Source organism: Schizophyllum commune (assembly GCF_000143185.2).
Source record: "Schizophyllum commune H4-8 unplaced genomic scaffold SCHCOscaffold_13, whole genome shotgun sequence".
Lineage (NCBI taxonomy): Eukaryota > Fungi > Basidiomycota > Agaricomycetes > Agaricales > Schizophyllaceae > Schizophyllum > Schizophyllum commune.
Window position 1 is genome coordinate 641,341 of NW_026089550.1, and position 27,319 is coordinate 668,659.

At 59.2% G+C, this 27,319-nt stretch overlaps 15 protein-coding genes across 15 annotated transcripts; 8 read left to right on the top strand and 7 right to left on the bottom strand.

Annotated features, from left to right (window-relative positions):
- Positions 1–99: 99 nt before the first annotated feature.
- On the bottom strand, positions 100–1,698 carry SCHCODRAFT_02641877 (uncharacterized protein). Its single transcript, XM_003026793.2, has 4 exons — positions 1,501–1,698; positions 1,124–1,347; positions 993–1,055; positions 100–763 (listed from the first exon to the last, which is right to left on the bottom strand). Exons 1-4 carry the CDS (start codon positions 1,679–1,681, stop codon positions 272–274), a joined length of 960 nt encoding a protein of 319 aa, XP_003026839.1. The 5' UTR covers positions 1,682–1,698; the 3' UTR covers positions 100–271.
- On the top strand, positions 1,520–3,607 carry SCHCODRAFT_02641882 (uncharacterized protein). The gene is made up of 5 exons (XM_050346239.1): positions 1,520–1,844; positions 1,896–2,100; positions 2,189–2,332; positions 2,384–2,659; positions 2,795–3,607. Exons 1-5 carry the CDS (start codon positions 1,831–1,833, stop codon positions 3,245–3,247), a joined length of 1,092 nt encoding a protein of 363 aa, XP_050197650.1. The 5' UTR covers positions 1,520–1,830; the 3' UTR covers positions 3,248–3,607.
- On the bottom strand, positions 3,146–3,795 carry SCHCODRAFT_02641885 (uncharacterized protein). Its single transcript, XM_050346240.1, has one exon. It carries the CDS (start codon positions 3,628–3,630, stop codon positions 3,250–3,252), a length of 381 nt encoding a protein of 126 aa, XP_050197651.1. The 5' UTR covers positions 3,631–3,795; the 3' UTR covers positions 3,146–3,249.
- A 995-nt stretch (positions 3,796–4,790) lies between these two features.
- On the top strand, positions 4,791–5,090 carry SCHCODRAFT_02672687 (uncharacterized protein; the record flags this gene model as incomplete). Its single annotated transcript, XM_050346651.1, has 1 exon — positions 4,791–5,090. One exon carries the CDS (start codon positions 4,791–4,793, stop codon positions 5,088–5,090), a length of 300 nt encoding a protein of 99 aa, XP_050197652.1.
- A 2,372-nt stretch (positions 5,091–7,462) lies between these two features.
- On the top strand, positions 7,463–7,615 carry SCHCODRAFT_02471327 (uncharacterized protein; the record flags this gene model as incomplete). The annotated part of the gene is made up of 1 exon (XM_050342699.1): positions 7,463–7,615. A coding segment is annotated over one exon (153 nt), but the record flags the coding sequence as incomplete, so codon positions are not given.
- On the top strand, positions 7,519–9,202 carry SCHCODRAFT_01253654 (uncharacterized protein). The gene is made up of 2 exons (XM_003026875.2): positions 7,519–7,617; positions 7,711–9,202. Exon 2 carries the CDS (start codon positions 7,799–7,801, stop codon positions 9,038–9,040), a length of 1,242 nt encoding a protein of 413 aa, XP_003026921.2. The 5' UTR covers positions 7,519–7,617; positions 7,711–7,798; the 3' UTR covers positions 9,041–9,202.
- Positions 9,203–9,907: 705 nt separating this feature from the next.
- SCHCODRAFT_02641893 (uncharacterized protein) lies at positions 9,908–12,396 on the top strand. The gene is made up of 8 exons (XM_050346241.1): positions 9,908–10,244; positions 10,420–10,496; positions 10,651–10,849; positions 10,901–10,927; positions 11,026–11,062; positions 11,329–11,511; positions 11,664–11,809; positions 11,899–12,396. Exons 1-8 carry the CDS (start codon positions 10,038–10,040, stop codon positions 12,178–12,180), a joined length of 1,158 nt encoding a protein of 385 aa, XP_050197654.1. The 5' UTR covers positions 9,908–10,037; the 3' UTR covers positions 12,181–12,396.
- A 684-nt stretch (positions 12,397–13,080) lies between these two features.
- SCHCODRAFT_02716531 (uncharacterized protein) lies at positions 13,081–14,059 on the bottom strand. Its single transcript, XM_003026792.3, has one exon. The coding sequence runs from the start codon at positions 14,003–14,005 to the stop codon at positions 13,235–13,237; it is 771 nt and encodes a 256-aa protein (XP_003026838.1). The 5' UTR covers positions 14,006–14,059; the 3' UTR covers positions 13,081–13,234.
- A 1,532-nt stretch (positions 14,060–15,591) lies between these two features.
- Positions 15,592–15,966, bottom strand: SCHCODRAFT_02706054 (uncharacterized protein; the record flags this gene model as incomplete). Its single annotated transcript, XM_003026791.1, has 1 exon — positions 15,592–15,966. One exon carries the CDS (start codon positions 15,964–15,966, stop codon positions 15,592–15,594), a length of 375 nt encoding a protein of 124 aa, XP_003026837.1.
- Positions 15,967–17,621: 1,655 nt separating this feature from the next.
- On the bottom strand, positions 17,622–18,473 carry SCHCODRAFT_01206244 (uncharacterized protein; the record flags this gene model as incomplete). Its single annotated transcript, XM_003026790.3, has 1 exon — positions 17,622–18,473. The coding sequence occupies one exon, from the start codon at positions 18,471–18,473 to the stop codon at positions 17,622–17,624; it is 852 nt and encodes a 283-aa protein (XP_003026836.2).
- Positions 18,474–21,510: 3,037 nt separating this feature from the next.
- SCHCODRAFT_02641900 (uncharacterized protein) lies at positions 21,511–21,892 on the bottom strand. The gene has a single exon (XM_050346242.1). The coding sequence runs from the start codon at positions 21,800–21,802 to the stop codon at positions 21,632–21,634; it is 171 nt and encodes a 56-aa protein (XP_050197655.1). The 5' UTR covers positions 21,803–21,892; the 3' UTR covers positions 21,511–21,631.
- Positions 21,875–22,629, top strand: SCHCODRAFT_02100054 (uncharacterized protein). Its single transcript, XM_050341788.1, has one exon. The coding sequence runs from the start codon at positions 21,976–21,978 to the stop codon at positions 22,483–22,485; it is 510 nt and encodes a 169-aa protein (XP_050197656.1). The 5' UTR covers positions 21,875–21,975; the 3' UTR covers positions 22,486–22,629.
- A 756-nt stretch (positions 22,630–23,385) lies between these two features.
- Positions 23,386–24,169, bottom strand: SCHCODRAFT_02100092 (uncharacterized protein). Its single transcript, XM_050341789.1, has one exon. It carries the CDS (start codon positions 24,067–24,069, stop codon positions 23,482–23,484), a length of 588 nt encoding a protein of 195 aa, XP_050197657.1. The 5' UTR covers positions 24,070–24,169; the 3' UTR covers positions 23,386–23,481.
- Positions 24,170–26,086: 1,917 nt separating this feature from the next.
- SCHCODRAFT_02100153 (uncharacterized protein) lies at positions 26,087–26,888 on the top strand. The gene has a single exon (XM_050341790.1). The coding sequence runs from the start codon at positions 26,341–26,343 to the stop codon at positions 26,836–26,838; it is 498 nt and encodes a 165-aa protein (XP_050197658.1). The 5' UTR covers positions 26,087–26,340; the 3' UTR covers positions 26,839–26,888.
- Positions 26,889–26,944: 56 nt separating this feature from the next.
- On the top strand, positions 26,945–27,217 carry SCHCODRAFT_02517651 (uncharacterized protein; the record flags this gene model as incomplete). Its single annotated transcript, XM_050343378.1, has 1 exon — positions 26,945–27,217. A coding segment is annotated over one exon (273 nt), but the record flags the coding sequence as incomplete, so codon positions are not given.
- Between the last annotated feature and the right edge of the window lie 102 nt (positions 27,218–27,319).

The following is a 27,319-nucleotide window of genomic DNA, read 5'->3' on the forward strand; positions in this document are numbered from 1 at the left end:
AAGAGGCGGAGGGTTATACAACTATGGCGAGGACGATGAGCGTCGCACTGCCTGTCCGGAGCGTCATTCGTGGGGTCGGCAGCACTGACTGAATCAGAAGCAGAAGACCTCGCGCGCTGGATTGGGAACAATAGGTTTGAGCAACAAAGAACACTAGTCAAACTTGCCCCGTCGTGCGTTATCTCAGGAGTTTCGCACCTACAAGAAAACATATAGTGTGCAGGAACTCGCATTTCGCACCAGCAAGCGTGTGTTTGGATACAGTGGAGGATCATCTCTTCTTCTTCCCCTTCCCCTTCCCTCCACCACCACCCCCACCACTCCCTCCTCCTCCTCCTCCTCCAGCTCCTCCAGTTGCCTCGGGGCCTGTAGTGAACCCCTGCGTCGCTCCCGTTCTCCCGCGCTTCTTCCCCGCGTGATACGTCGACCGCTCCGTCTTCTTCAGCCAGCGCTCCGGGTCGGGCGGCGGCGTGACGCCGGGGACGACGCCCTTGGGCACGCGCCGCGCACGGACCTTGCGTGGCGCAATGGGTGCGGAGGAGCCAGTAGGAGGTTGGGCTTTGGGTGCAGCATTCGCGGTGGATGTAGACGCCACCAGCAGCTCCGCCTGCGGTCTCGCGGGCGCGGGGGGCGGCGCGGTCTCGAGGTCGGCGGCGTTGGGGAGGCGCCCGAGGGCGGCGAGGAAGCCGGAGGTGATGAAGTCGAGGTGCTGCTGGGCGGCGTGGAGGTTGTTAAGGATGTCTTCTTGCTCGTCGGCGAGTTCCTGAGGGGTGGGGTGTTAGATATGATAGGGAGGTATGTGGCAGAGAGGGATGGATGGGTTAGAGAGTGTAGCGCGGGGGTTGATGTGGGAAGTAACGAATGGCACGAGTGTAAACAGCATAAAGAGGGTCGACGAGACATCAGAGCGCGCAAGCGACAGTGAGCGAAGTATGAGTGCAGTGCAGGGGATCACAGCACGCATCGTTCGGACAGATAGAGAAGAGACGCACTGGCTGGTCCAGAAGCTGATTGTAAAGGTCGCAAGCCGTGGCATAGTCCCCCTCACGGTAGCACTGTTCATTGTTAGTTGGATCAGCCTTCCAGCACTGTAAGAGGCCGATCATGGAAGATGGCTACGTACGATCTGCGCGCGCAATACCAGCACACTGCGGTCATCTTGAGGTGTGATGGTGTCCAAAATCTCCCGCGCCTCCGCCTCACGCTGGAGCTTGTACAGGGAGTATGCGCGCTCGTATTGATGTTGAGAACCAAGTATGTCAAGAGCACCTGCATGCTGGTCGGCCTCCATCATCGCATAGATCTTCGCCTGTAGTGCGTCCGCATCGTTCGGGTCGAGCTTAAGGACTGAGGGGGCGGTTTGTGGTCAGAGATATGTTCGCAGGCGGAGGGCATTGCATCATCAGAGGGGAGCAAAGGGAGGCAGAGCGAGCAAGCGCATCAGAACGTGAGAGCGCAGCTGAGCACGGGTCGGGGAACTCAAGCAGCACATCCACTCACTCTTGTCGCACGTCTTGATTGCATTCTTCCAGTGCCTATCCGCGATCTGCGCGACAAGCGAGTTGAAGAGTTTCTTGATACGCTCAGGCTCAGAGAGCGGGGGCTTCGCAGTTGCAGCTTTCTTCTTTGATTTCACAGGGCCCCCTTTTGCCGGGGCTTTAGCCTTCGACGGCGGCGGCATGATGAGGAGGAACAAGGACGAGGGCTATTGACGCGTATTTGGGCACACGTGGAGGATGGCGATCTCGGGCCAAGCGCACCCACCTGCCTTTGGTCCTCAACTCAGTCACCGTCAGGGATAGAAGTGGGAACATTCGTCGACGCCGCAGGATGTCTACCGAAGAGTGCGTTTGCTGCACGATAAGATGCAACAAATTACTAACTTGCGTCTTCAGGAACTCAGCTACTCCCCAGCCCGAGGCTCAGCCCCCAACCGAGCCCGCGGCCATGGCGGCGACGACCACGAACAGGAAGCGGCCCCGCCTGGACATGAACACGGACGCCCGGGAGCGCAAACGCGGTAAAAGTATGTTTGGACTCGTGCTAGGTACCCTGAACAAGGCCAAGAACGAGGACAAGGAGCGCAACGCGTCCGAGGCGGTGAGTATCTGGTCCGGTTGCTGGGTTCACGTTCCATGAGTCCCCTGCAATCAGTCATCCAGAATGCTGACGCGCTCCCCCCTTCCAGGCGAAGAAGCGGCAGATGATAGAGAAGAAGCTGCAAGAGAAACTGAAGCAGGAGACTGATACTGTCAGACGCGCGGAGGAGACGAAGAAGGACAAGACAACGGCGGCCAGGAAGGAGGAGGACCTGCAACTCAAGGACTCGGTGGTGCGTCTCAAACACTCCCCTCCTGCCAGGTGTCTGATAATGCTCGCGCAGTACAAACTCCGCCGCAAGCGCCTCCCCCTTCTCGCGAACTTCCTCATCACTTCGGATGTCATACCCGAGTCTCCTGACGCCGACGATGCACCTAAGGACGATGCGGGGGATTCGAAGTCTGGCGACGCAATGGACACGGACGCGGCAGACAAGCCTGACGCGGCCAAGGTCCTGGCGCAAGCGCAAGCACCGCGCCAACACCCACCACCACTTTATTACCTGCCTGCCATCTTGTTACCATCGCAAAAAGCCTTCCTGGAGAAGCGGAAGAAGGAGGTGCGTGCAGGTCTCGTTCTGCAATAGTCCTGCGCCTATTTAGCTTTGGCGTAGCCTGAGTGATTCATATGCAATCGTCTTTCACACCTCTCAACTCCTCAATTGACAATGTCATGTACTAACGCCTCAAACCAGGTCACCGAAGCCGCGGAAAAGGAATGGGAAGCTTTCGCCGCCGAGCGCGCCGCAGGTATCACCGAAATCGACCAGCTCAGGCAAAAAGTCGCACAAGAGTCCGAGGAGCTCAAGAAAGCCGAGGCCGCGCTCAAGGCGGCCAATAAAATCGCCAGCCCACCTGACTTCCCCGACGCCGACAAGCCCGCAGCGGGGGAGAACGGCACCGACGCGAAGCCCGACGTGCGCGTCGACACCGCAGGCGACGTGCAGATGGACGAGCCGCCGCCGGGGTCCGCAATGGACGTGGACGAGGGGGCGAAGTCGGAGGAGAGGGTTGCGGACGACGAGGCGAAGAAGGACGAGGTCAAGAAAGACGAGGAAGAGAAGGAGCGGCAGCAGAAGGCGAAAGCGAAGGAGGAGCAGATGTCGGCGCAGATGCGCACGGACGAGGACGATGCGGTTGAGTATTAGATCTAGGTCGTGCGGTCGTATGTGTTGGTGCTTAGGCGTGTTGGTGCTTGATGATGATGCTTGGGGGTGCGTGCTTGCCGAGAGCGGTTGCCTCTACTACTGGCTTGATTTGTGAATCCATCTCTGCTTTGGACCGCTGGGCTGTGACTGACGTATCCCCCTTTAGAATTGCGTCGTTTGTCTGCTACCTGAGGCCTATCTGCCCCCCGTCTGACCGACTCGGCATGTCTTTGAAGTGAGTTATCGTTCGCTTTTGAGTCTACTGCGTCTGTGTTGATGTTTTCTGTCCGCGATAGGCTACGTGTACCTGTACGTTTTTCTTTTCCCCTCCCTTTTCCTTCTCTTTCTGCTCTATCGGCGCGTCTTGCTATACTTGACTCCATCCCGACCTGCACGCGCTGTACTCACCTTTCGTAATGACGAATGATTATGCCGCTCTCGCTCGAATGGCCCTAATCTTGTCGCCCTCCCCGCTGAGGTGGCACGAGAGTTCGTTCGTCTATTTCTGATGTCCGGTTCTCGAGTTCGCCCGTCAAATAGTACGCGGTCTTCATTGTCTGACTGCAGCGCGATGGTCCTTCGTTGAGGACTGGTGACCCACTAGCGCAGCAAACTTCGTGCACCCTGATTCGACAGACAATTCGGCGGACAGAAACTGCTGACCTCCACTTCTCCGCGCTGTTTTGGCCAGCCTATCGCTTATATAGCTTGGTGAGTGCTTCCTCTGCTACTGTGGCAAAGTGCGCTGGTTCTGACGGCGTCGATAACAAGAACTCCGTGTCTTCTGGTCGCAAGAATGTCTAAGAGTACTGGACATAGACGTGTGGAATTCAACTTCGCCGCGTACTTCCACTCCAGTGCCACGTACGCTTCTGTTCGTCTTGGAGCCATAATCTGGCTGGAGTGGGAGTCAGTCCGATGCTGGAGTTTCCGGTCGGTATAGCCCTCGATTATGACCTCCGCTGAGCCAGCTCCCAAGTGGCCGGCCGTTGAGCGCACGTTGAGCCAGTCATAGTTAAGTCGGCGCAGAGTCATAGTCAAATCACCGCAGAGCCACAGTCGGGCCGCCACTGGGCCACCACAAAGTCGTCGTCAAGTCGTCGTTTGGACAACCAAACAGCGTTTCGCCGCAGATCTGCGGAAGATTGTCGTGCGTGCGGAGGAGATTGGATGGATGAGATTTGCGGTGCGTGAGCGAAGAATGCGATGCGTAGGCGGGGAATGCGGTGCGTGGATGAGACGTGCGGAGTCTGGGTCATGATTGCGGTGCGTGAGCGTCGAACGTGGTCGGGAGATCGTCCGGAAGATCGCCCGCGGTTCTCGGGCGCCCTACCGAGCGACGACGGGGCTGCGTGGACAAGGCTGGGCTGATGGTGCGCGGGAGACGGACTGATGGCACTCTAGGAACCGGGGGATGATGCGGCTGGACCGAGTGATTGGGGTGAACATTGGGTGGGATGGCGCCAGTGAATGGGATGACGCCGTTGAACAGGATGGCGCGAATGAATGGGGGGCGCCTTGACCCGACAAGCTGGCCATTCTAATGGGGGACCAGCCATTCGTCAGACAAGGGGGCGGAATGCGCCGAGCAGATGATACAGTGCGCGCGACGCGTCGGGGTGCCACCGTCATCGTCCGGCCCGCACTCGCTGCGTCCGTTTTGCCACTGAATGTGCTCGCCCGCGACTCCTACTGTATGCGCGAAGCAGCCCTGGGTGTGATTGCGGGTTTATCTTTGGGGGAGTCTGTATTGCTGCTATCATTTGGCTATCATCAGGCTATGTTCGAGGGGACCGGTCCTAATTTCGAGGGCGGGACCGAGCGTTGTTGGCAGAAAACCTGATGTGCAAGTTATTTCTCGACGACTCAATACTATTTACTATGACTCCCCGGCACTTGTTCGCGACTCTACCATATACCGGATCAGTTCTCCCTAAATGTGTGTTCCAATGGATTATTCGCATTGTCCCCCGAGGGCCCGCTATCCCACGCTAAAGCAGCCACCACCTTCGCGCAGATCTGGGTCTCAGCGATAGAAGGGCGACAGCACATGTCGTGTGATCACAGCCAACTGGGAAGAACGGCAACGCAATACCCGACAAGGATCCAAGTGCAATGTGATGCACGACAATGACAGCGTCTTTCCGGCTCTTTAGAGAAATCCTTTGAAGGCCATATGCATCCCGCGAAGCATTTGCTCAGGGTTTGCCACGCGCCCGAGACGCACAGTCCATTGTCCTTGTTCTAGCAATCGCACAGGGTCGTCTCTCATGACAGATACTTGGAGGGGAAATTCCCTGCACCGGAGCTTCTTTGCTTTATTGGCGTGGGACGCGATCCAGTATCGTGGGCGTGACGCGCGAATAGGTGGACTCTATGGGGACAATGGGATCGGCAAGGGATTTGCGCTCAAGGGCCTGCTTGATTGTCGCATGACGAAGCGTGCGTCAGGGATTGTGCGTGTGTGCGAGGCGATAGCATCCGGAATCTCCTTTCTTGGCGATGAGGGTAAGGGCTTGGGAAGGGCGCTAGCGGCGATTGCCAGGAAGGTCAGACTTGATGCGGGCTTTCTGTTGACTTGGGGTGCGCGGGGTACAAAGTAAGTCTGGCCGGGGCGAATATAGGTGCTCGGTGGGGCAGAGAAAACAAGTAATATTGGAGTCGCGCATCAACTGCCATATCACGTTCTCTAGCGGGTCCGGAAGACCGCGGGGCACAAGCAGACGGGAGGACGGCGGCGTCTCAGTCGACACGCACCAGAACTGCGAAGGTATTGACATGCCTCTGCAACGCTTTTTCTACGTAAGAAAATACAGCCGGCGCGGCTGGCTGGTTGGTGTCGTTTGCGGTCCAGATCAACTGGCAGGCGCGCCGCACCCCCAGGCGGCGCCGGGACGATAGGAACGTGCGGGGCTGTGGGGAGTCATAGGCACCAGGAGGCAGGCTTCGAGCCATTCATGGACTGGTTCTTATCGCTGCAGCAATAGAGATGCACACGGTGAACGTAAACGTGCAAGCGAGCCTCTGCGCCTTGAGTTGATGAAGCGGTATGTCGCTGCGAATTGGACGCGAATGTCTGACCACAAGGCTTCCAGCAGGTAGAGCTCTGGTCGTCTGCCGTAAGTTTGGCATCATGAAAACGATCAGGCGACGAGTTGACTGGAGTGTTATAGGCTAGAGGGGCTGGGCAGACGTGAGGAGCATGTATAGAGCGTCACAGAAAGCCCAGCCAGTGATCAGACGTAGCTTCGCAGTGGTCCATCAGAACAGAGAAGAGCCGTATAGTCGCTTACACGGAGCCGTAGCGTAAGCTTGATGTGCGCCAGAGAGCGAGTCAGCGAGCATGCCAGGAGCCGCCTCGCTCCTATGAAGCTGGCCACAGTCGGTGAAGCACGGCGCATTGTTCCAAGTGGAGGCTCGGGGAGAGGAGACCTTTCGGTGCTGCGGTCGAAGGCGTTTCGGTGTCGGCGAGATCAAGTCAACGTTGTGAGCAGGAGGTTCCAAGACCAACAATGCCGATGGGAAAATGTGATGACCGTCGTGGCAAAGGAATCACGTAAAAATTGACTCTACAAATCAGATACCAAATGCGGTAAGGATGTCAAAATGTGAGTTTTCCGCGAATGATGGCGCGTGTATTTCTCCGTTTGCGGTCAGAATCGAGATCTGCACATATATGCTTCCGACCGGAAGCAGACCACACCGCGTTACAATGAAGGTGGTCTTGCCCAAAGCGCTGCTAAGGGCCGTATGAACGGCCTTGCGCTTACATGTCGTTTGGATCTCTAACGAGCTGCGGAAACGGGCGTGAGAGCAAAGAAGGCGAAGGAAGAGGCTTCGACTTGAAATCTCAGAGTCTGGGGTCCCGTGAGATCAGCATTTCCAACTCGGTCGATCGCGTTTACTGAAATAACATATCGGTGGGTCACTGTCGGCTTGCACCCGCTGCAGGCATAAATATCACTTCCCTCCGACCCTCGTTTTCCTGACCTACCCTTCCAGCCTGTCTGGTTCTCATATTGCCTTCATCCGCTTCCGTCTGCCTTCTTCCCTGAATTCAGGATCCAGAGCATGCCGCGCGCGGAAGTAAAGTCGAGCGCCTCCACCGCCTCGGCGTCGGCGTCACCGTACCCCAGCCCGTCCGCGTCCAGCGCGTCCTCCACGACCTCGCGCTCGTCGACGACCTCGGACGCGTCCTCCGCAAGCGCTGCAGCGAAGAAAAAACATGTCTGCTCCCAGTGTGGGCGTGGCTTCACCACCAGTGGTCACCTCGCCCGCCACACCCGTGTCCACACCGGCGAGCGCAACCACAAGTGCCCCTTCCCCGGCTGCGAGACACGTTGCTCGCGCCAGGACAACCTCCAGCAGCAGTGAGTACTAATCTGCCTCCTCCCTCCTTCCTGTTTTACTCCCGACGGCACCTATCTATGTTTTACTTCCGTGCTAACTGTCACACTTTGCAGCTATCGCATCCACCTCTCGCCTGGCTCCCGTCGTGTGTCGGGACGGGCGCTGAAGCTCAAGCGCGCGTCGCAGATTGCGCAGCCTCCCATGACCTCGCCACTCGTCCTCCAGCCTGCCACTACCCGTAGCCCGCCCCCACCCCCAAACACTCCGCCGCCGCTCGAGCAGGCCCCGCTCACGGCCCTTGTCGCAGAATCGCCCGCTGCGTCCCCCTCGTCGGGCATGCTCAGCGCGACCCGCGGCCACTCGTCCTCGCCCGAGGGGCCGTACCCGCCACAGTACATGTCGGCCTCGACGTCGCCCGTGACGACGCCGTCCACATACGGCTACCGCACTCCCGCCTACCCCACCTCGTCCTACGACTACTTTTCGGTGCCCGCTGCGCACCATTCGTATGTCACATACGCCGAGAATTGCGATAGCCGGTACGATGCGCGCCAAGCATACGACCCGCGCCAGGTGTGCGATGATAGGAGCTGGGGCACAGGGGCTCGCGCGTCGTCGGGGTATGACCGTGCGTCGTACACTGACGGCTCGTCGCGCCACTCCCTGTCGTATATTGCGCCGGCTTACAGGACAGCGGAGCCCCGCCGCGAGATCCTTCCATCGCTTGCGTCCTACTCCGGCGCGCCCTCGCCGACTTCGACGGACTCTGCGGGCTCGTCTCCTACCACCCCGGCCTTCCCCTACACCAACAACACTGCGCTCGTCGCGCATGGCATGCTCCCGACAGCGGATGACTACGGCAAGGCTCCCGTATCCGTTGAGCAGCAGAGCGTCTCCGACTATCAAAAGGCCGCCGTCGCCGCTTACCCTGGATATGCCATGTATGACCAGCCATCCCCGGCGTACGAGAAGCACTCGCAGACCTATGATCAGCGTTCTCCGGCTTACGACCAGGCTTCGCCTGCGTATGATCAGCCATCTCCCACGTACGACAAGCCTGCGCCCGCATACGACCAGCCGTCCCCTGCCTACGAGGAGCCCACGGCGTCTGGGGTCGCTGTACCCGATACGCGCGCGGCCATTGTGCTTCCGCCTCTGGAGGGCCGAGCGTACCAGCCGCGGTCGACGTCGGCCGCGTACACGCAGCGCATCGAGTACATGAACTCTGATCGCGCGCAGTACGCCCCGTCGATGGACAGGGGACTGCCGGGCATGCTTCCTGCGATGGACCGCGGGCTTCCGCCTCTTGAGCGCGGGATGCCCGCCATGGACCGCGCATCGGCGTATGAGTGTGGGAGAACTGGCTACTCCCACTCATACGACATGTCGTGGAAGACGGAGGGCTCGACGCGCGGGCGACTTGTTGGAGCGTACGCGCAGTGAGCGCCGCGTCCTGCTCATCTCCCTGCTCTCCCCATTGCCCTCCCAAAATCCACTGATCTCCCAAAATACTTGTCATTCTACTATTCGTCATCACCACTATTATCCGTCAGCCCGATTAACTCACCCATATAATCTCCCTCCGTCTCATCATATTGTCCCGACCCTGTGCCATAGTGTTCTTCCGTGCCTATTCTGTATACTCGTGTTCTTCTCTTTCCTCCCGTCTGGTACTGTTTTACTCACCGTCTGGCACTGTTCTATCGTCGTCTGGTACTCATAATTCTCCCTGGTTGGAACTGCTTTACATCCCTATTGCCCATCCCATGCATCGCCCCCTGCTCCGTCATAACTGCTACCTTACTTATTGCGCGCCCCATGTGGATGATAATCTGTGTTGCTACCTACCTACCTATATGTTGTGTATAGTGTTCAAGTTCTGCATCGATTCGTGGGCGTTATTGCCCTGCGGGTCGAGGTCCTTATTGGCCTTCGTGATCATGCTATTTATCATAGCTTTTTCATCGACTTCTATGCTCGTTATGTTCCTCTCCGTCGTCGCACACTTACTACTGTACGCTGCCTATATTCCACCTAGTCATATACACAAGCAATGGACTTTGGAAACGCTCTCGAAAACGGATGCCGATGGACATATCATTCACGCGAGGGATGGACCCTGTTCTGCTCGCACCGAAGGATTATCAGACCGGTTCGATGCGCATGCGAGGGATTGGCCCAGTATGCGTAGCATACAATAGGGTCCACGTGCCCATCAGGATTCCATCCGAGAACAATAAACGCTGTTTACACATGTTTGTCGGGAACATTGCACTTAAGCGCCGTTGATCGCCATTGTGCCATTCTGATTCCGTGCACCTCTTCCCCCCCACCATCACCCTCACTACGACGCGCCGTCGTCCTTGAAATCTCCCTCCTTGAGAGGATATCGTAGTCTATCTCGCGCACAGCGACTACGTCCCCCAGTCATACCCTCAAAATGACCAAGTGGCGCAAAGCGTCCATCACCCTCGAGTACGACGCGACGAAGGCCCTCTCCATGGCGCTCATGGATCACACGACTCTGGTCGGCCTCCTGCGTGCAGACCTGCTCAAGCTCAGGTTCCCACATCCGAAGACGGAAAACATTGCGTTTCCGACACCGGGGACAGTAGCATTCTTCTGGGACAGCGTGCCATGGGATTCGGTGAGTGGGAGAGGTCATCTAAGGCGGTCGCATGAAGTGCGAGGGTCGTGGATATGGGACTGTATACGACCTTGTCAGCAAGGAGGGTAGAGGGGAATAGCTCGAGAAGGATGGAACGAACAATGAATGGAAGGCTAGTTCACGTCCATGCTTATGCTGACGCGTCTTTACCCAGCCACTCCTGATATCCCTACGCGAGAAGACGGACATGGCTAAGAGAGAGAATATAGAGCAGCACCACGAACTGAGGATGTACGTACACTCGATCGAGCGAAATGCATCGGCGCTGATGCTTCACTTCCCTCTACAACCGCGACCCTTTCGATGTCCCTTGTCTTTCCTCAACGAATCTCTCCTGCGCACCATCTTACGAACCTCCCCTTTCATTCATGATTCCCGTTATCAGCAAGAACATACGCATGATCGAGGAACACTCCTACAACCCGCCACCACCAAAAATACACCCGCGCGGCGAGCTTTCCATGTCCAGCAGCATGTCACATATTCCAAGTCTACCACCGAACCCTCAGCGGCGGCTGGACGAGGAGGCAGAAGCGCTGCTGAGTGAAGTTATACCCAAGTCGGAGCCGATGGACACAGGGATGGTGAATCTCTTCACGGTTCTTCCTCGTCGTTTAACGCTAACTCTTCCTCAGTACCCCTCCGGATCGATGCTTCCTCCGGTTAGCACCTCTACCTTCTTCGCCCTTTTCCCCATCCTTCCCTTTCACCACGCACCACATCGTATCCTTTCGGCCATCGTCTAACCTGCCACCCCTAGTCCGTCCCAGGCCCCTCGGGCGATGCATATGAGACTGGTAAGTGTCTCTGATGTCTCCATGCGGCTACGACCCTATCCACCCTCCCTTTCCCAATGTTCACTCCCCTTCAGCCTTGAACATCTCACCGCCGCGCTCGCCGGGTCCGCCCGGCGCCGCTGCGCAGGTGTACACGGCTTACGAAGGGAGGAGGCGTGAGTGATCCCCGTCAAAGATTTTCCATGCGACAATGTGACCCTTCGTGCACTTCTTCCCATGCTCTTCTGCCTTCACGACGTCGAGCTTGCTAACCAGACATTCTCCAGCCGGCCCTTCGACCTCTCGACTACCACCGCGCTACCAACCGACCCCGCAAGAACTCGAGCACGAGCTCGCTGAGGTGCGCGCACGGATCGCGCGGACGCAGAAGCGGGAGGCGGAGGTGGTGGATATGATACAAAAGTTGCGAGGATCGAGTCAACTGCCTGGGGAGCTGGGAGAAGAGAGTCGTGAGTGTCTTTTTGGTTGTCTCGTCCCTTCGTGCGAGCTCCTTGTCGCGTTGACTCCTCATTGTATGAACTGCCCATTGTGCGGACTTTTGGCGACGTCGAGGCGGACCGTACGCTTGCGACACTGAACATTGCTAACACGCTCTATCTAGGTACCCGTCTCCGGCTACGTGCCGTCGAGCGCGAGCTTGCGTCCGAACGGACGAAGCGGGTCGAGGCCGAGGGCGCGATCCAGGAGGTGCGGAGGGAGGCGGAGGATGCAGCCAACGGCATAATGAACCCCGACGGAACGATGAAGGTGAGTAGCTAGTCTAGTCTGCCAGTTTCGCGCCAGCACGGCCTTGAGCGAATGACTCTGGAGGACGACATTCTGACGCTACCACGTAGACAGCCCGCTACCCGTTCGTGGTGCCAACGCTGCTGGACGCGTTCATCGCCGTCACGAGGATCCAGGGGAGAGGAGGCGCGGCAGGGCCGGGTGGCTTGGGAGGAGGCGGGATGAGCAGCTTGGGAGGTAGCGGTGGCATGGGAGGAGCTGGGATGGGTGGTTCTTCAGGGAGTCCGATGGGAGGGATGGGAGGGGGTATGAGCGCAATGGGAGGAAGTATGAGCGGGATGGGAGGAGGCATGAGCGCGCCCAGTGGGAGTGTCAAGGAGGAGGAGAGATAGGATCGGAGCGAGGTCCGTCTATAATGTGCTTCTGGCCTTGCTTGGTCGTGTCGACTGCTTGGTTGTACTAAGAGTGCTTTGTCGTGCTATGGTTGCTTGACCGTGCTGAAGCTGCTTCCCTGTATCATCATGTATGCTGCTCTGACCATGCTCGTCTGTATAATAGAGTATGCTTCTATGCATGGTCCAATAAGCTTGCCTCCTTTGTGCGGTCGACATCTAGCCTGCCTCGTGCTATCTGCCGCGATCGCGGATATGAACCTACCTTTAGGGGATGTAGGTGGAGCGCACGTCTCAGCCCCACTGAGTCCGAGATTGCTAAAGGATTCTATCAAGTCGTGAAGTCTATCTAATCCTGAAGGTCGCTATATCGCAGATGCGGTCGCCGACTGTCCGACTTACTCGCCGATTTCAGGCTCGCGTGATTTCTTGGAAGGGCTCGAGCCAATCAAGCATCAAGTCATGAGACGACGACCTGCGAGTGAGAGCCGTCAAATTCGTGGGCATCCTTCATGGTCGCTTCGGAGATCGTGATGATGAGGACCTATGTGAGGGCGAGCCGGGAATGTAAGAATAGAGAAGAATTTATGTCGCTGCGAACTCTCGTACTGAGGATGTTTTCGGGCTAGATTGGGTAGTTGATGTCAGTCGTCTCACTCCTGATCTCGTCCGTTCAAAATATAATGGATTGTTGTGCGTTGTCTAGTATGCGTGCCACAAAATACGATTCGTGATGAGAGAAGAGCTCCGCGAGTGTAGGTAGCTACTATCCGAAGGTCGGCAGATCCATTATAGGCTCGAGCCGCCGGGTAGCGTCGGTATGTAATGGGTGGGGGATAGAAAACATGGATGGGCGAGGGTAATCCTCGCCACCGATTAAACAAAAGAAAGCAAGTGCTTGAAGATTATGATACATACTAGGTGTGCTCGAAGGTGCTGAGTGCCGAGAGTTTGTTGTAATGTCCAGGACCGGGTCAGGTGCAGATAGTAGATACGCCAGTGCTGAAGGTCTCGAGACTTGTCACTTGGTGTGAAGCCGCAGTATGCCAACAGCTTAGTACCATTGGGCGAAGGACCCGTAGACCTTCATGTGAAGGTCGAGGATGATGTCCCCAAGGGCCGCAGCGGCCGCGTCGATCTCTGCCACAGCGCCGGTATCGGCGTTGGCCACTGACCTCGACATAATGATGAAGGCGGCAGTCAGGAGAAGCGCATCCGCCTTCAGAGCCTCACGGCTCGCGAAGACCTCGTGGAGAGGGCGCGTGGAGAGCCCGTTGTAGGTGAGGAAATCCTCGAAGCACAGGAAACGCGTCTGAGCGGGACGCGGACACTTTGACATCCTGGGGACGGTGCTGGTCATGATGAAGAGGTGTTGGTGGTCTCCCTCGTAGATCGCGAGCGGCGCCTCGGTGGCTTGCGTGAGGGGGCCCTGGCTGTAGTCGGACCAGTCGAGCGGCCATGCCAGGCGGCCGAGACCCGCCATGTCGCGGCGCCTCCAGAGGTAGGAGGTATTGGTGTTCGTGCGCACGATGCCGTTCATGTTAGCAGAGGGACAAGGTTTTGCGTGGCGGGGGTAGAGGAAGAGGTAGGCTGATCGCGAAGAGGTGGAATGGAGGCGCTTGACGCTGCGGATGGAGCTTCGACAATGGATGGCCTTGAGGAGGCTAGTAGTAGAAGACCTTGAACGGACTGTCTGGACAACACCAGCCCCTCCTGTCTTCTTATATGCGCGAGATAGACTGTCTTCCCACGCTGGGAGTGTTCCCACGAGCCATAGGCCCATAGCACACGGTTCACAAAGTGCTTGGAATGCTGAAGCGCCCATGGCGGTGCCGGATAGACGCGCAGACAACTTTCCCCATTAATCATAATCGTGGCCGCCGTCTGGCCAGGAGATTCGCTTATGACCCGAGTCTGGCTGTTTGCTACTCCGATGCAGGACGACGCCTCCGATAAATGAGGACGCCTCTTTCATGGGCTCGGTTATTGTGGAGTGTCGTCTCGCTTTGGTCGCCATGCAAGCGAGACCGACGAGGGCCATGACCCCGCCACCCCACTACGAATATCTGTTGTTCGTTGTTAAAAGCAGTGCATGGGAAAACACGCACCAGACACGAGGCTTAGGGCCAAAAAGACCAGGTGGTTTAGAAGGCTGTGGCTTGTAGACGCGTACAATGCTCGGCGCTTGTGAGGGCGCTTAAGGAAGCGTCATAAAATGCACATGATTGAACAGCTTGTAGTGATGCTTAGAACGTTCAAAGACAAAGCAGCGTGTGAGTAGAAGGACCATGTCGGCGATGCGGACGGTCGTGAGCGGCGGATCCATCTGAAGTCGAGTTTGAACGAAGCGCAAGTCGCAGGACATTCGCAGCTGACGGCCAAGAGAGAGTCGCAGTCGAAGGTCGAAGGAGTTGTGCAGCAGGAATGCCGCGTAAGCTTTTCCGCTCATGTCTTTCTGTATTACATGATTCCCTGTATCGACGGTCCTCGGACGTCCTGCCTCGTGCTACTGCCACAATCACGGATCGAACTTACCTTTTGGGTCTGAAGCGTCGAACGCACGTCTCCGAGATTGCTAGAAGGATACTATCTATCTGAGTTCCGAGTCTATCTGGTAGTAGTCGACTCTTGCTGGGTCGCTTATTCCCCGGCCGACCATCCCTGTGTCGAATTGCTTGCCTATCTTGGGCACGCGCGTCTTTTCGGGCTGAACGCGCAAGCCAAAAAAGAAAGTCTCCAGGCGATCAGATGCGCGCGAGGATCTGCGAGGCCGATTTGTCTGCTGTTTCATCCCTCACCTTCAGGAGTTGCTTCGGAGATCGTGGTTGGAAGAAGAAGATGAGCGCAGTCTAGGATTGGAAGGGTGGCTATAGCTCGACTCGGGAGAAGTTGGTTGGTGTAGCGCGATGGCATTTGTCGTTGTCCGACTCCTCACTCGTATAGGACTGATTGAACTCGAGGCTAGATTGTTTGCTGTCTAGTATGCGCGCCACAAAACGTGATCCGTATTGAAAACAAGTGTTCCGTGAGTGTAGGCTGCTATCTAAAGGTCAGCAGGTTCATAATAGGTTCGAGCCGCCGGGTAGCGTCGGTATGTAGTGGAGGGGATAGTAAACAGGAGAAGGCAAGGATAATCCTCGCCACCGATTAAACAAGGGAAAGCAAGTGCGGTTGGGATAAGATACAGTGTGGGGAGTGATAGAATACAAAAGACGATGATGTGAGAGGATATGCATGGGGGTCGTGAGATGCTGGTACGATTGTCCGAAGGGTCCTGCGAATGCGCAAGAGACGGCGGGTGCAAGGCGAGGGTCTGACGGCGTCCATGAGATCGTTAGGATCCGAAATGGTGGTCTGTCGCTTGCGGAGGGACCTCGCCAGGCCTTGCACGGTCTTGACGGCGCTAAGGTCCTAGTTCTGAGCCGCAGAGGTCGCGTTGGGTTCCGCGACCAGGATGTCGAGCTCCTTGGCGAACTCGGTGAGATAGTCCGTTGAGGTCGGGCAGGAGTTGGCGCTGGCCGCGGACTCGAAGACAGGCGTCGCAGACCTGACGACGTTGGCCACGGATGTAGCGGTGGCGGCGTTGGTGTCGGTGGCGGTTGCAGCAGCGGAAACGTTATCGACTTGCGGAGACTCCGCGTCCCCTGCAAGGACCAGATGCCTGGCGACTTGGTCCCGAATCTCGAGAGCGATGTCGCTCTCGAGAGGGCAGATCAAGAACCAGGGTAGTCCCGCGCACTGGACGCGGCGGAGGTAGATGCTGTTCTCCTCGGTGCTGAAAGACATGGTGGTGAAGCTCGGGGTTGGAGCGGAATGATGATCTTTGAAAAGCGGTGAGATGCTGAAATGGAGCTTCGCCAATGAACCGTCCTCGAGGAGGCTTAACAGTAGAAGACCTTGAACGGACTGTCTGGACAACACCGGCCCCTCTTGTCTTCTTATATGCGCAGGACAGTCTGTCTTCCCACGCTGGGAGCGTTCCCACGAGCCACAACACGCGGTTCACAAAGTGCTTGGAATGCTGAAGCGCCCATGGCGGTGCCGGATAGACGCGCAGACAGATTTCCCCTTGAATCATAATCGTGGCCAGGAGATTCGCTTGTGGCCCGGATCTGGCTGTTTGCTACTCCGATGGACGACGACGCCTCCGATGATGAGAACGCCTCTTTGGTAAACTCGGCTATGGGCTTGTGGCGCGCCGTCTAACCGTGCAAGCGAACCCGACGAGGACCATGGCCCCGCCACCCCTCGACGAATATCTGTTGTTCAAAATGAAAACCTGTGCATGGGAAAACACGCACCGGACACGAGGCTTAGGGCCAAAAAACCAGGTGGTTCACAAGGCTGTAGCCCGTAGACGCGTACAATGCTCGTTCAGGACGCCCGGGGCGGGCGCTTGGGAGGGCGCTTAAAGAAGCGTCATAAATTGCACATGCTGAAACAGCTTGTGGTGATGCTTAGAACGTTCAAAGACAAAGCAGCGTGTGAGCGGAGGGACTATGTTGGCCATCTAGAAGCGTCGGTGACTCGCCGTGAGCTGTCGTGGGCGGCGGACGCAGCGCAACGCCGGACGCTGGATTCGAGGATGGGTGCACAGCCACCGGCGGTATGAATGTAACGCGTCACGAATTCAACCGTGCACGTGAAATTCCACAGACCCTCTGCTGCAACGAATCGGAGGCATTCTATTCCGACTCTATTCGTCAAGTGGTCTTCAGAGACGCGCCACCACTTCCCAATGGAACGATTCATGTCGAGCGCACCGCGCTCCAGAAGATATTACATTCTGTCCGACCGAATCGTGCTATCCACAAGGCAGAGTATATACAACGTCCTGGCTAATAGTCACTGGGTACGTATGAACAGGCGACCTGCCGTACGGAGCAGGCGATGCGTCGTACGGAGCAGGCGACGTGCCGCAGAGAACAGGCGGCGTGCCATACGATAAAAAGCGACGAGCTGTACATGGCAAGCGCATTCGCTGCGACGATACAGGGAGAGGGAAGAATCTGCGACCACGAAGGGAGGCTATCCGAGAAAGATGCAAGGGTGGATGGTGATCAGGGACAATGCAATGCTATAATATATAAACAGGGTGATGAGGAGGAGAGCAAGGCGTTGAGGAAGGAATCAAGACGATGGGTTGCATACAGGTGGATTGAGGTGGATGCCCTGAGGGAGAAGGTAGGTTGCCCCTCAGGGAGAAGGTGGGGATGGGGGCAGATGGAAGGAAATGCTGGTGGATTGGAGAGCAATGTGTCAGGTAGGTGGGTAGCGCGGTGAGTAGGAATCCAGGGGGGGTATAACGGTGGTGGCATGCGAGAGATGATGAGGACATATGGACTGAACCAAATCCTGTGGATGGCGAGGTATGACGGTTTGCCACCGAGGAAAGAGGTGGGTGGAGATGATACGAGGACACGCTGCGCTGCGCCCATCCCCTACCAGCAGTCCTCCTCCTTGATCCGCGGCGGCTCCTCCTCCTTGAGCGGTGGCGGCGACGGGATCCGGGCGAGCACGTTCATCGATGTGAGGTGGAGGGGGAGGGCGCTGGACGACACCGCGTGCGGGGCGTACGGCTGGGGTAGGTGCGGAGCGTACGGCTGGGGTAGGTGCGAAACGTACGGCGCTGGCAGAGGGGGGAGATGCGAGGTGGCAGAGAACGGCGGACCGCTGCGCTGCGGTGCAGCCGACGAGACGCATGAGTGCGATGCGCCCGAGCCCGATGACGAGCGGCGCGGCACACCCGGCAGCAGCAAGGTCTCCGGCCCCCTCGCCGCGAGCCTCAGCCTCAGCACCTCCGCGCGCAGGTCCTCGTTGTCCTCCCGCAGGTCCCGGTTCTCCTCCCGCAGCATGTCGTTCTCGCCCCGCAGCCCGCTCACGGCGTCCCGCAGGTCGCGGTGCTCGCCCTGCAGGATATCCTTCTCCCGCCCCCATGTATCCCTCTCCCGCCCCCATGCATCCCTCTCCCGGCACCAGTCGTTCTCGCCCGACACGCGGCCGTCGAGCTCGCGCGCCTGGTCCCGGTACGCACGCGCCGCGTCCCGCTCGACGAGATACCGATCCCGCTGCGCGCGCGCCGCGTCGCGGTCAGCGCGGTAGAGGTCGCGCTCGCCGCGGTAGCGCGCCGCCTGCGCGCGGAACTCGGACACCTGGCCGCGCAGCGCGCCGGCCTCGACGCGCGCCGCGTCGCGCTCCTGCCGGTAGCGCGCCTGCGCGTCCTGCGCGTCCTTCAGCCGCCGCTCCGTCCCGTCGAGCTGGTTGAAGCGCGCCTCGGCGAGGAGGGCCTGCATGTGCGCCTCGGTGCGCTGCCGGGAGAGCGCGAAGCGCGCGTCGTCGAGGTCGCGGAGGGCGTCGTGGAGGTCGGCGCGCGCGGCGGTGAGCGTCGCGAGGGCGGCGGTGGACGAGTGGGAGGCGGATGCGGAGGGGGAGGGGGAGGCGTGCACGAAGGCGGAGGGCGAGTTGAGGAGGGGCTGCGAGGAGGGGCCGGCGATGTTCGGCAGTTCGTGCGCGAAAACGTCGAGCCGGCGCTGCACCGAGGCGAGCTGGCGCCGCACGGGCGAGAGCTCGTCCTGCGCGTCTTCGGGCGGCGGGGGCGGTTGGTGCGGCTGTGCGGCCCGCGGCGTCTGCGGTGTCCGGTTCGATGACATCGTCGAGGCCGAGTGCGTCGCGGGCGGGGTGTCGGACGACGGGGGCGGTGCCAGCAGGGCGGCCAGCGACTCGGGCAGCCCGCGGTAGTGCGGCGCGCGGATCGGGGGCAGCTGCACGCGCGCGGGCGCGGGGGAGGGGGGCGACGGGAGCGGGTTGTACGGATCGGAGGTGATGCAGCGCTCGAGCTGGGTGAGGAAGTGGTTCGCGGTCATGTGGGTGTACGGGGAGGCCTTGGGCTTGGCGATGGGCATCGAGCGCGGCGTGGGCATGCGCAGAGGGGGGAGGGAGACGGGCGAGTCTGTGGGGGCGTCTGTTCGTCAGTGCCCGTGAACGTCATGGGAGGGAGGGTCGAGGCGCGTACCGCGGTGCGAGTAGCCCTTGTAGAGGCTGGTGGAGCGGGAGGAGTGGTGGTGATTGGATCCGGATGAGTGTCCTGCGTCGCTGGGATGAGCATCGGGTTTGCGGCGGGCCGGCGACGTGTGCTGACCTGGTGAGCTGGCTGGAAAGTACATGCCGCGGTACTTGGGGAACTTGGCGCGGCTGGTAGATGGGTATGCGTCCAGCCCGTGGCTGTTATCTGGCAGCGCGTCAGCCGCGGGCCTTTCAGCCATCGCTCGACTGTGCTCACGGCGTATTCTTTTGTTGGGCAGAGTGCTGGGCGAGGGAGAGCGCGAGAGGTAGTCCTCTGAGCCTGCGCGGGTGCGCTTCAAGGTCGACATCACGGGAGACGATGTGCAGGGGATGGCAGCGAGCAGCAATTGACGACGAGCAGCAGAGTCGGCGATGGTTCGGGAAAGGGCGCTGCGTCTGGGAAAATGGCCACTCGCCTTGCTCAATTCGGGGGCCCGGGAGAGGGTTGCTATTTTTGGACCAATCACGTGCAGTGCCGGCTCGGCATCTGCTGCCACAGATTTTCACACGCTGCCGCTTACTTTCACACGCTGCCGTATACTTTCGCACGCTGCCGTATACTTTCACACTTGGACTTCCATGTTGGATTTCCCCGCCAGTTCCCTTCGCTCCTGCTTTGTTTGCGTTCCCTCTTGTGTTCTTTCCGAGTTCCATCTTGTGTTCTTTCCGAGACTATGACTATGTCCTTTGACGATATTCATGTCTTTTGACGATATACCTGCTTATGTTGCCCTTAATCCGAACCTCGAACCTCGCCTTGACCTCGCCACTTGATCATGATCAGCCGGAAGATGACCGGCCGGGAGTGATACAATTGAGTGAAAAACGCCTGGCGGGTCGGGGCCTGGTCGATACACCGCGAGGGGGGGCGGTCGATACACCGCGAGGGGGGAGGTCACACCTCACTGCTCGGGAGCGCGTCTGGGACTGCCTGGACAGCGTTTCACGGCCATGGCTTCGTGGCTTCGTGTTTGCGGTCATGGCTTCGTGTGTGCGGCTGTGGATTCGTGTATGCGGCCTCCTTTGACGCGTGCTCTCGCGGCTGTTTTCCCTGACAGTGTCACGACCCGAACTCGAACTCGCGCAAGATCCAGTGGCTCATCGGAACTCAGTAAGTGACCATGGCTAATCGGAAAGGCTGGATACATAAGCTGCATGTATGACATGGTGAAGCTTAGGTCGTTGTGCGAATACAGTACAGGAAGTCACCACGCCGACAGGTCCTAGTCCGGTCTTCGTCACGGTGCGCGCCACGTCAACGAACTGACGACGTGGTGCGCTGAGTCTGACCGGTCGCATCGTGCAGAGGGTGCCAGCGGGCGCGGACGCAAGAGATGGTATGACCGTGCGCGGTCGCGATCCGGTACTCACTGATGAATACTGTAACGATTTCACTGACTGACTCCCTAGCCCCACGTAGAGTATTTATTGTACTCCCTACCACCACCCTCTGGCAACTTGCTGGTGGACAAGAGGACGGAAGTAGCGGACGGATGAGAAGACTCAGTCAACAATATTCTAATATTCACGCTACTCTCACCGGTATAGTAAGCCTCTTCTGCAAAAAGCGGAAATACTTCCCTCCACGCCGGGAAGCAGGACCGCGACGGCGCGTCGGGGAGCGGTCAGCAACTCGACTTCTGTTTCCTATGCGTGGCTTCTGACGTTTCCTGGTTGTTTGTGGCTTCTGATAGTCTCCCGTAGGCAGACGTTCGAAGAAGCTTCGCAGTGTAGGCTTCTGACGTTTCCTGTTTGTTTGTGGCTTCTGACGTTTGCTGTACGCGGCTTCTTGGTTTCCTGGTTGTTTGTGGCACGGAGTAGCTAACCGCCCTTCGACTTCGGTCCACTGTTGCCTTCGTCTCACACCTCGAAGGGGACTCCTTTTCGCACGTCGAAGGGGACTCCGTCTAGCACCTCGAGGGGACTCAGTCGAGCACCTCGAGAGGGACTTCGTTTAGCACGTCGAGAGGGACTCCGTCTACTCAGCACGTCGCCTCCGGTTCAGCACCTCGAAGGGGACTCCGTCCACTTAGCAACTCGAGGGGACTCCGTCGAGCACTCCGAAGGGGACTTCGTCCACTTAGCACCTCGAAGTGCACTCCGACTCCCTCGCTGCGCTCGATGCCGTCTCTCCCGCCGCGCTCGATGCCGTCTCTCCCGCCGCGCTCGATGCCGTCGCCTGCATCTCCCTTGCCGCGCTTGATGCCGTCCGAGTCGCCTCCGACTCCCTTGATGCCGTCGCGTCCGGCTCCTTCGCCGCGCTCGATGTGCGGGCGCGCCGTGCTCGGTGTGCGGACGCGACCGTGCTTGGTGTGCGGACGCGCTCGGGCTCGGTGTGTGTGGACGCGACCGTGCTCGGTGTGCGGACGCGTCCGTGCTCGGTGTGCGGCTAAGCGGGAGGACGTGTCGGGCGGATTTGAGTGAGGTGGAGAGGATGTGGGCGCGGACGTGCCATGCGGATGAGCGGGAGGACGTGACGTGCGGCTGGGATATAGGACGTGACGTTCAGGGTGGGATATAGGACGTACCATGCGGAGGTCGAAAGGGCAGAGTACGACATTTGCACACACTTCGTCGTCGCTCGCGAGGCCCTCACCGACCGCCCTCACCGACCCTCACCGACCATCGCGAGGCCCTCGGGGACGCTGACGACGCGCTTGTGGCAGCGCGACGGGTTGCTTGGCGGCTTGGCAGCGCGACGAGTGGCAGCTGGAGGGGCAGCGCGATGGGGTGATGGGTTGCTGCGCGACGCGTCGCCTGGTCTGCTTCGTACGACGCGTCGCCTGGTCTGCACTTACGACGTGTCGCCTGGTCTGCATTCACGATGCGTCGCTTATTCTGCTCTGTACGGCGCGTCGCATGGTCTGCAGTTACGGCACGATGCATTGCCCTGCTCTGCACGGCACAACGCGGCGCCTGCTCTGTTCTGCACTTACGGCGTGTCGCATGGTCTGCTCTGGACGACGCATCGCCTGGTCTGCTCTCACGACGCGCCGCCTGCTCTGCTCTGTACGGCACGATGCATCGCCTGGTCTGTACGGCACGACGCGTCGCCTGGTCTGCACACACGATCGCGACGCGTCGCATGGTCTGCTTCGGACGACGTGTCGCCTGGTCTGGGCGACGCGCCGCCTATTCATACCCAACCACTCGGTCGGGCAGAATACGACATCTCTCGGAGTGGTGAATACGACGTCTCTCGGTCGGGCAGAATGTAACATCTCTCGGTCGGGCAGAATGTGACATCTGGTTGTCGGGCAGAATACGACGTCTGCCGGGGCGGTGGGGGTGCGCGCGATGCATGTTCGTTGTGTAGGGTTGAGGCGGAGCGTTGTGGTCGCGACATGGGTGGCGCTGTGCGCTCGATGTGGGTGGATCTGTGGGGGGGGGGGGTGGGGGCGACGTGGGTGGGTGGGTGAGCGAGTGGGTAGGTGGGTAGGTGGGTTGGTGGGTAGGTAGGTAGGTAGGTGGGTGGGTAGGTGGGTGGGTTGGTGGAGCGGTGGTACGTCTTCGTAGAGCTCGGGGAGACGGAAGACAAGACTCGGATCCCGGGGAAACGGAAGACAAGACTCGGATCCCTAGGAGACGGAAGACAACACTCGGATCTCGAGGGGACGGAAGACAACACTCGGATCCTCGGTGGCATACTTGTGTTCGCAGAGGGGCCATGGCCGCGCTCCCCGCCGGGCTTGCGACCAGAGCGAGGCGATGCCGTGCTCGTGTATTCGAAAGGGGTGTTGAGCTCGTGAGAGGGGTGGGGAGCGAGTTTACTGGGCAGACGGCGGAGCGGGTCTCCTGGAGGGTTATCACAAAGATTAGACCACTCACAAATGGTGGGCAGGGTTTGTGATTCGAGGAGGAGAGGATGAGAGGGGGATTTCCTGAGATGCGCGTCGAGCGGGGAGGGGAGGGGAAGGAGGGGGGGGAGGTGGGTGGGAGGGTGAGAGGTGGAGGTGGGCGGGGAGGTGGGTGGAGGTGGAGGTGAAGAGGGGGGGTGGAGGGGGAGGTGAGCGAAGGTGGGCGGTGGGAGTGAGAGGTGCGAACTAGCGGAGAGCAAGTGGTTTCGTGAACTAGCGGAGAGCAAGTAGTCTTGCGAACTAGCGGAGAGCAAGTAGTCTTGTGAACTAGCGGAGAGTAAGTAGATTTGCGATCTAGCGGAGAGCAAGTGGTTTCGTGAACTAGCGGAGAGTGGTTTCGTGAACTAGAGGAGAATAAGTGAACTAGAGGAGAATAAGTGAACTAGAGGAGAGTGGTTTCGTGAACTAGCGGAGAGTGGTTTCGTTTATCGGCTGGAGGGGAAGGGAAGGGAAGGGGAAGACGATTCGCCCTCCTACGGGGAAGACGATTCGCCCTCCTGGGGAAGACGATTCGCCCTCCTTCATCCGCCCGCCGTCTGCGTCGCCCTCCTTCGCCCGCCGTCCGCGTCCGCCCTTCACCTTCGTCTGCGTCCGCGGCTCTCCTTCGCCTGTTGTCTGCGTCGCCCTCCTTCGCCCGCCGTCTGAGTCTGTCCTTCGCCCGCCGTCTGCGTCTGTCTTTCGGGCGGACGCACGGCTCGCCCTCCTTCGCGAAGCTCGACTTGCTCACTATCGTGAAGCTTGACTCGCTCACTATCGTGAAGCTTGGCTCGGCCACCATCGCAAAGCTTGACTCGCTCACCATCGTGAAGCCTGGCTGGCTCACCATCGCGAAGCTTGACTGGCTCACTATCGTGAAGCTCGACTCGCTCACCATCGTGAAGCTTGGCTCGCTCACCATCGCGAAGCTCGAATTGCTCACTATCGTGAAGCTTGATTCGCTCACCATCGTGAAGCTTGGGTCGCTCACCATCGTGAAGCTCGACCACGCGGGAGCGGTATGGGCCTCTCCACGCGGGAGCGATATGGGTCTCTCCAGGCGAGAGCGATATGGGCCTCTCCACGCGAGAGCGGTCGGAGGACGCTGAGCGGGAGCGATATGGGCCTCTCCTCGTGGGAGCGCTATGGGTCCTGAGTCGTGGGAGAGCTATGGGGGGACGCTGAGCGGGAGCGCTATGGGTCCCGAGTCGCGGGGGTGCTGTATGGGTCAATCCTGGCGGGACGGGCTACGGGGTCACTTCTGGCGGGAGCGGTCGAAGAACGCTGAGCGGAGCCGGCTCGGGGTGGGAGCGCTATGGGGGAGGGGAAGTGGGAGCGGTGGGGGTGGTTGGGGCCATGGGGGTGGTTAGGGCCATGGGGAGGGGGAAGGGAGGAGCAAAACGTACGAGGGAATGCAGAACGTAGGAGGCGCGGTGTAGTTGAGTTGAAAGCAGGTGCGGTAGGCTTGAGATTCAGACAGGATGAATGAGTGGGTGTGTTAGAGTGTGAAGACGTGATTGCGTGAAGATGAACGGTCAGTGGTGTTATTGCGTAGGGAGGAGCGAGCAGGAGTGGTATTGCGTGAAGACGAATGTACATGAGAGGGATGGTCATCGGGTACGTGAGAGGGATGGTCATCGAGTACGTGAGAGGACGACGAAGGTAGGTACCAGGGAGGGCGGAAGGAGGTCGAAGGGTGTAGGGTACGGGGGACTGGTGAGAGAGGGGTGGGTAGGAGGAAGGGATGGAGTACGGGGAGGTGCGTAGGAGGATGAAGGGGAAATGACGGACTGGCAGTGAGATGGAGAGTGATGTACAGCTGGCGTCGTGAGGGTGTGTGGAAGCGGCCTGAGGATGTGTGATTCGACGAATGGACGGGCTTCGTGACAGTTAGGAGGGGAGAGGAAAGAGGTAGATGAGAGGAAGTGGTAAGGTTAAGAGGAGGAGGCAAGGGAGGGGGATATTTGGGTGGGATGGGAAGCTAGGGCAAGATGGATGGTGCACGACGTCGTTCGTACATGTAGCAGGTCTCGGACGTTGTGCTCGTAGACGTCAGTGAGGAGGTATGCGGGAATGCGAGCGTACTTGGGGAACGGGGTCCGGGCAAGCCTCTTGACGTCCTCGCACGCCTCGAGATAGTCTTACGCCATCCTTAGAGCATCGAGCAGGCGTCGGGTCGTTTGCGGGTCGTTCCAAGGGGCAGACGATGTGCGTAAGCGACGGACAGGCGATGCAGCATGTCGATCGAAAGGCCACCGAGCCGGACACTCGGCCCGAATAACCGCATGCGTGAGTCGGTGGTTAACGTCGGGCGTCGCTTTATCTGATCCCATCTCCGACCTCCGTCGTCTTTCACCAACAGGTAAGTCAAGTCGGCCAGTCTGCGTGCGTGCTTGGGTGGAGGTGGGAGTGGCCTGGCGAGCGCTGTTGCGGCCGTGTACGTCGAGACGCGCACGACGTCGATGAGTTCGAGCCGAAGCCGCCGGTGAGCTTGAGGCGTCGGTGAGCTCAAGGCTTGCGTCGCGCTATAGCCGTACACACACCCTCGCGCTCTCGCCCATCCATCCTCGTGCTGTGGTCCTCCCATCGCTGCGTTCCCGGCACCCATCCTCGCGCTTGCGGCGTGCCCATCTCCACGCTGTCGGCCTGTCATCGTTGCGCGTTTTGTAACACCAGTGCTGACTTGCTTCCCCAGTTCCGCTACGTCCTTTGGTGAGTGGTAGTGCCACTGCCACCATCGATTCACCCACCCCGTTCACCGACCGCTCCGACCGCGTCTGCCCGTCCTGCTACACCATCCACCCGCCGCCACTCATATTGCGTGGACTCCTATCCCATCGTCTTCCTACGCACCTTCTCCCACCATATCCCGCTCGTTATACCTCGCGCTTGCTACCCTCCCTTCACCGCCCCCGCGCTCACCAGTCAAGCTAACCACTCTCACCCAGACGACACCAAACTCTTGTTTCCTTCCACCTTACACGAACGAACCATGTCTTGGCAAGGTGAGCGGTGGTGTTCTTTGGAGTGGTGTAGATGTATGGGGATGCGCGTAGACGGTTTTGGTTTTGGACGAGCGCAGGCGTTCTTCGTATTCGTCTAGAGTCCCTCGACTCGTGCGGACGGTCTGCGGATTCGTGCAGATGGTTTTGGACTCGCGCAGAAGGTTTTGGACTCAGGCGGACGTTTGCGGACGCGCGCAGGCGGTTTTGGATGTGCGCGGACGGTCTGCGGACGCGCGCAAACGTGCGATCCCCCATCTATCATGCCGCTCGAGGCAGCATTCCCATCTCACGCCATCACTACCTACGCACTCTTCCATCTTCCGTCTTCCAGCACCCCATCTGGCCTCCCTATGCGGCGTTGTGCGGTCAGGCACTCCTTTGCCTTACCTGTCCGCTCCCTAGCCTTACCCGTCCGCTCCTTTACCCGTCCACTCCTTCACCTTACCCGTCCGCTCCTTTACCTTACCCGTCCGCTCCTTCACCTTACCCGTCCGCTCCTTAACCTCACCCCATCTTACCTACCCGCCCCCCTCTGCCCGCTCCACGAGGGGTGGACCACACTCTTTCTTCCCTCGCAGTTTGTCTCTGCGCCGTGTGGCGATCCCTCTTCCCCACCTCTTCCTTCCTCCCCCTTCACTCATCCCCTTCCCCCCCCCCCGCCCACACCATCACCATCACAAACCACCTCCCTCCAAAAACTCGCTAACCACCTCCCCCGCACCCACACCCCCGCCCACACCACCACCATCACTTTTTGACTACTCAAACTGCTCGCTAACCCTCCTTTAACGTTCGCTAACCACCCCCCCTCCCCTTCTCCCCACTCTTTCAATATAAAAAAACTCAACTTACACCTCCTCACCAGCCTACGTCGACACGAACCTGGTGTCCACCGGCAAGATCGCGCGCGCGGCGATCCTCGGCCTGCAGGGCGGCGTGTGGGCGAAGAGTGCGGGGTATGAGGTGAGTTGGGGGTTTGGGGTTGGGGTTTATTATATCACTTTCTACGCCGGAGGCGTAATCATTTTTTTTGGGGGGCTTGGATGGGGGTTGAGGGGGTTTTGGTGCCCCCTGGCGGGGGCAGGGGGGGAGGGGGGGGGAGGGAGTGTGTGGGGTCGGGGGGGGGGGGGTTGGTGAGGGGGAAGCGAGAGGGAGATGGGTTTTTTTGAGGGGGAAGGGGGGGAGGGGCGAAGGAGGGTGGGGAGGACCCCATGTTCTCACTTCTCTATGCCCCTCCCC

Bases quoted from the DNA above. Each gene is read 5' to 3' on its own strand.
- SCHCODRAFT_02641877 (XM_003026793.2), bottom strand. From the start codon at position 1,681: ATGCCGCCGCCGTCGAAGGCTAAAGCCCCGGCAAAAGGGGGCCCTGTG. The intron at 1,056-1,123 runs GTACGTAGCCAT...AACAATGAACAG, and splicing joins TGGTATTGCGCGCGCAGATC to TGCTACCGTGAGGGGGACTA. The intron at 764-992 runs GTGCGTCTCTTC...CCCACCCCTCAG, and splicing joins ATCAGCTTCTGGACCAGCCA to GAACTCGCCGACGAGCAAGA.
- SCHCODRAFT_02641882 (XM_050346239.1), top strand. The intron at 2,101-2,188 runs GTGAGTATCTGG...CCCCCCTTCCAG, and splicing joins AGCGCAACGCGTCCGAGGCG to GCGAAGAAGCGGCAGATGAT. The intron at 2,333-2,383 runs GTGCGTCTCAAA...ATGCTCGCGCAG, and splicing joins TGCAACTCAAGGACTCGGTG to TACAAACTCCGCCGCAAGCG.
- SCHCODRAFT_02641885 (XM_050346240.1), bottom strand. From the start codon at position 3,630: ATGGAGTCAAGTATAGCAAGACGCGCCGATAGAGCAGAAAGAGAAGGA.
- SCHCODRAFT_01253654 (XM_003026875.2), top strand. From the start codon at position 7,799: ATGACCTCGCCACTCGTCCTCCAGCCTGCCACTACCCGTAGCCCGCCC.
- SCHCODRAFT_02641893 (XM_050346241.1), top strand. From the start codon at position 10,038: ATGACCAAGTGGCGCAAAGCGTCCATCACCCTCGAGTACGACGCGACG. The intron at 11,063-11,328 runs GTAAGTGTCTCT...GACATTCTCCAG, and splicing joins GGGCGATGCATATGAGACTG to CCGGCCCTTCGACCTCTCGA. The intron at 11,512-11,663 runs GTGAGTGTCTTT...CGCTCTATCTAG, and splicing joins GGAGCTGGGAGAAGAGAGTC to GTACCCGTCTCCGGCTACGT.
- SCHCODRAFT_02716531 (XM_003026792.3), bottom strand. From the start codon at position 14,005: ATGGGCGCTTCAGCATTCCAAGCACTTTGTGAACCGTGTGCTATGGGC.
- SCHCODRAFT_02641900 (XM_050346242.1), bottom strand. From the start codon at position 21,802: ATGTCGTACTCTGCCCTTTCGACCTCCGCATGGTACGTCCTATATCCC.
- SCHCODRAFT_02100054 (XM_050341788.1), top strand. From the start codon at position 21,976: ATGGGTTGCTGCGCGACGCGTCGCCTGGTCTGCTTCGTACGACGCGTC.
- SCHCODRAFT_02100092 (XM_050341789.1), bottom strand. From the start codon at position 24,069: ATGGTGAGCGACCCAAGCTTCACGATGGTGAGCGAATCAAGCTTCACG.
- SCHCODRAFT_02100153 (XM_050341790.1), top strand. From the start codon at position 26,341: ATGCCGCTCGAGGCAGCATTCCCATCTCACGCCATCACTACCTACGCA.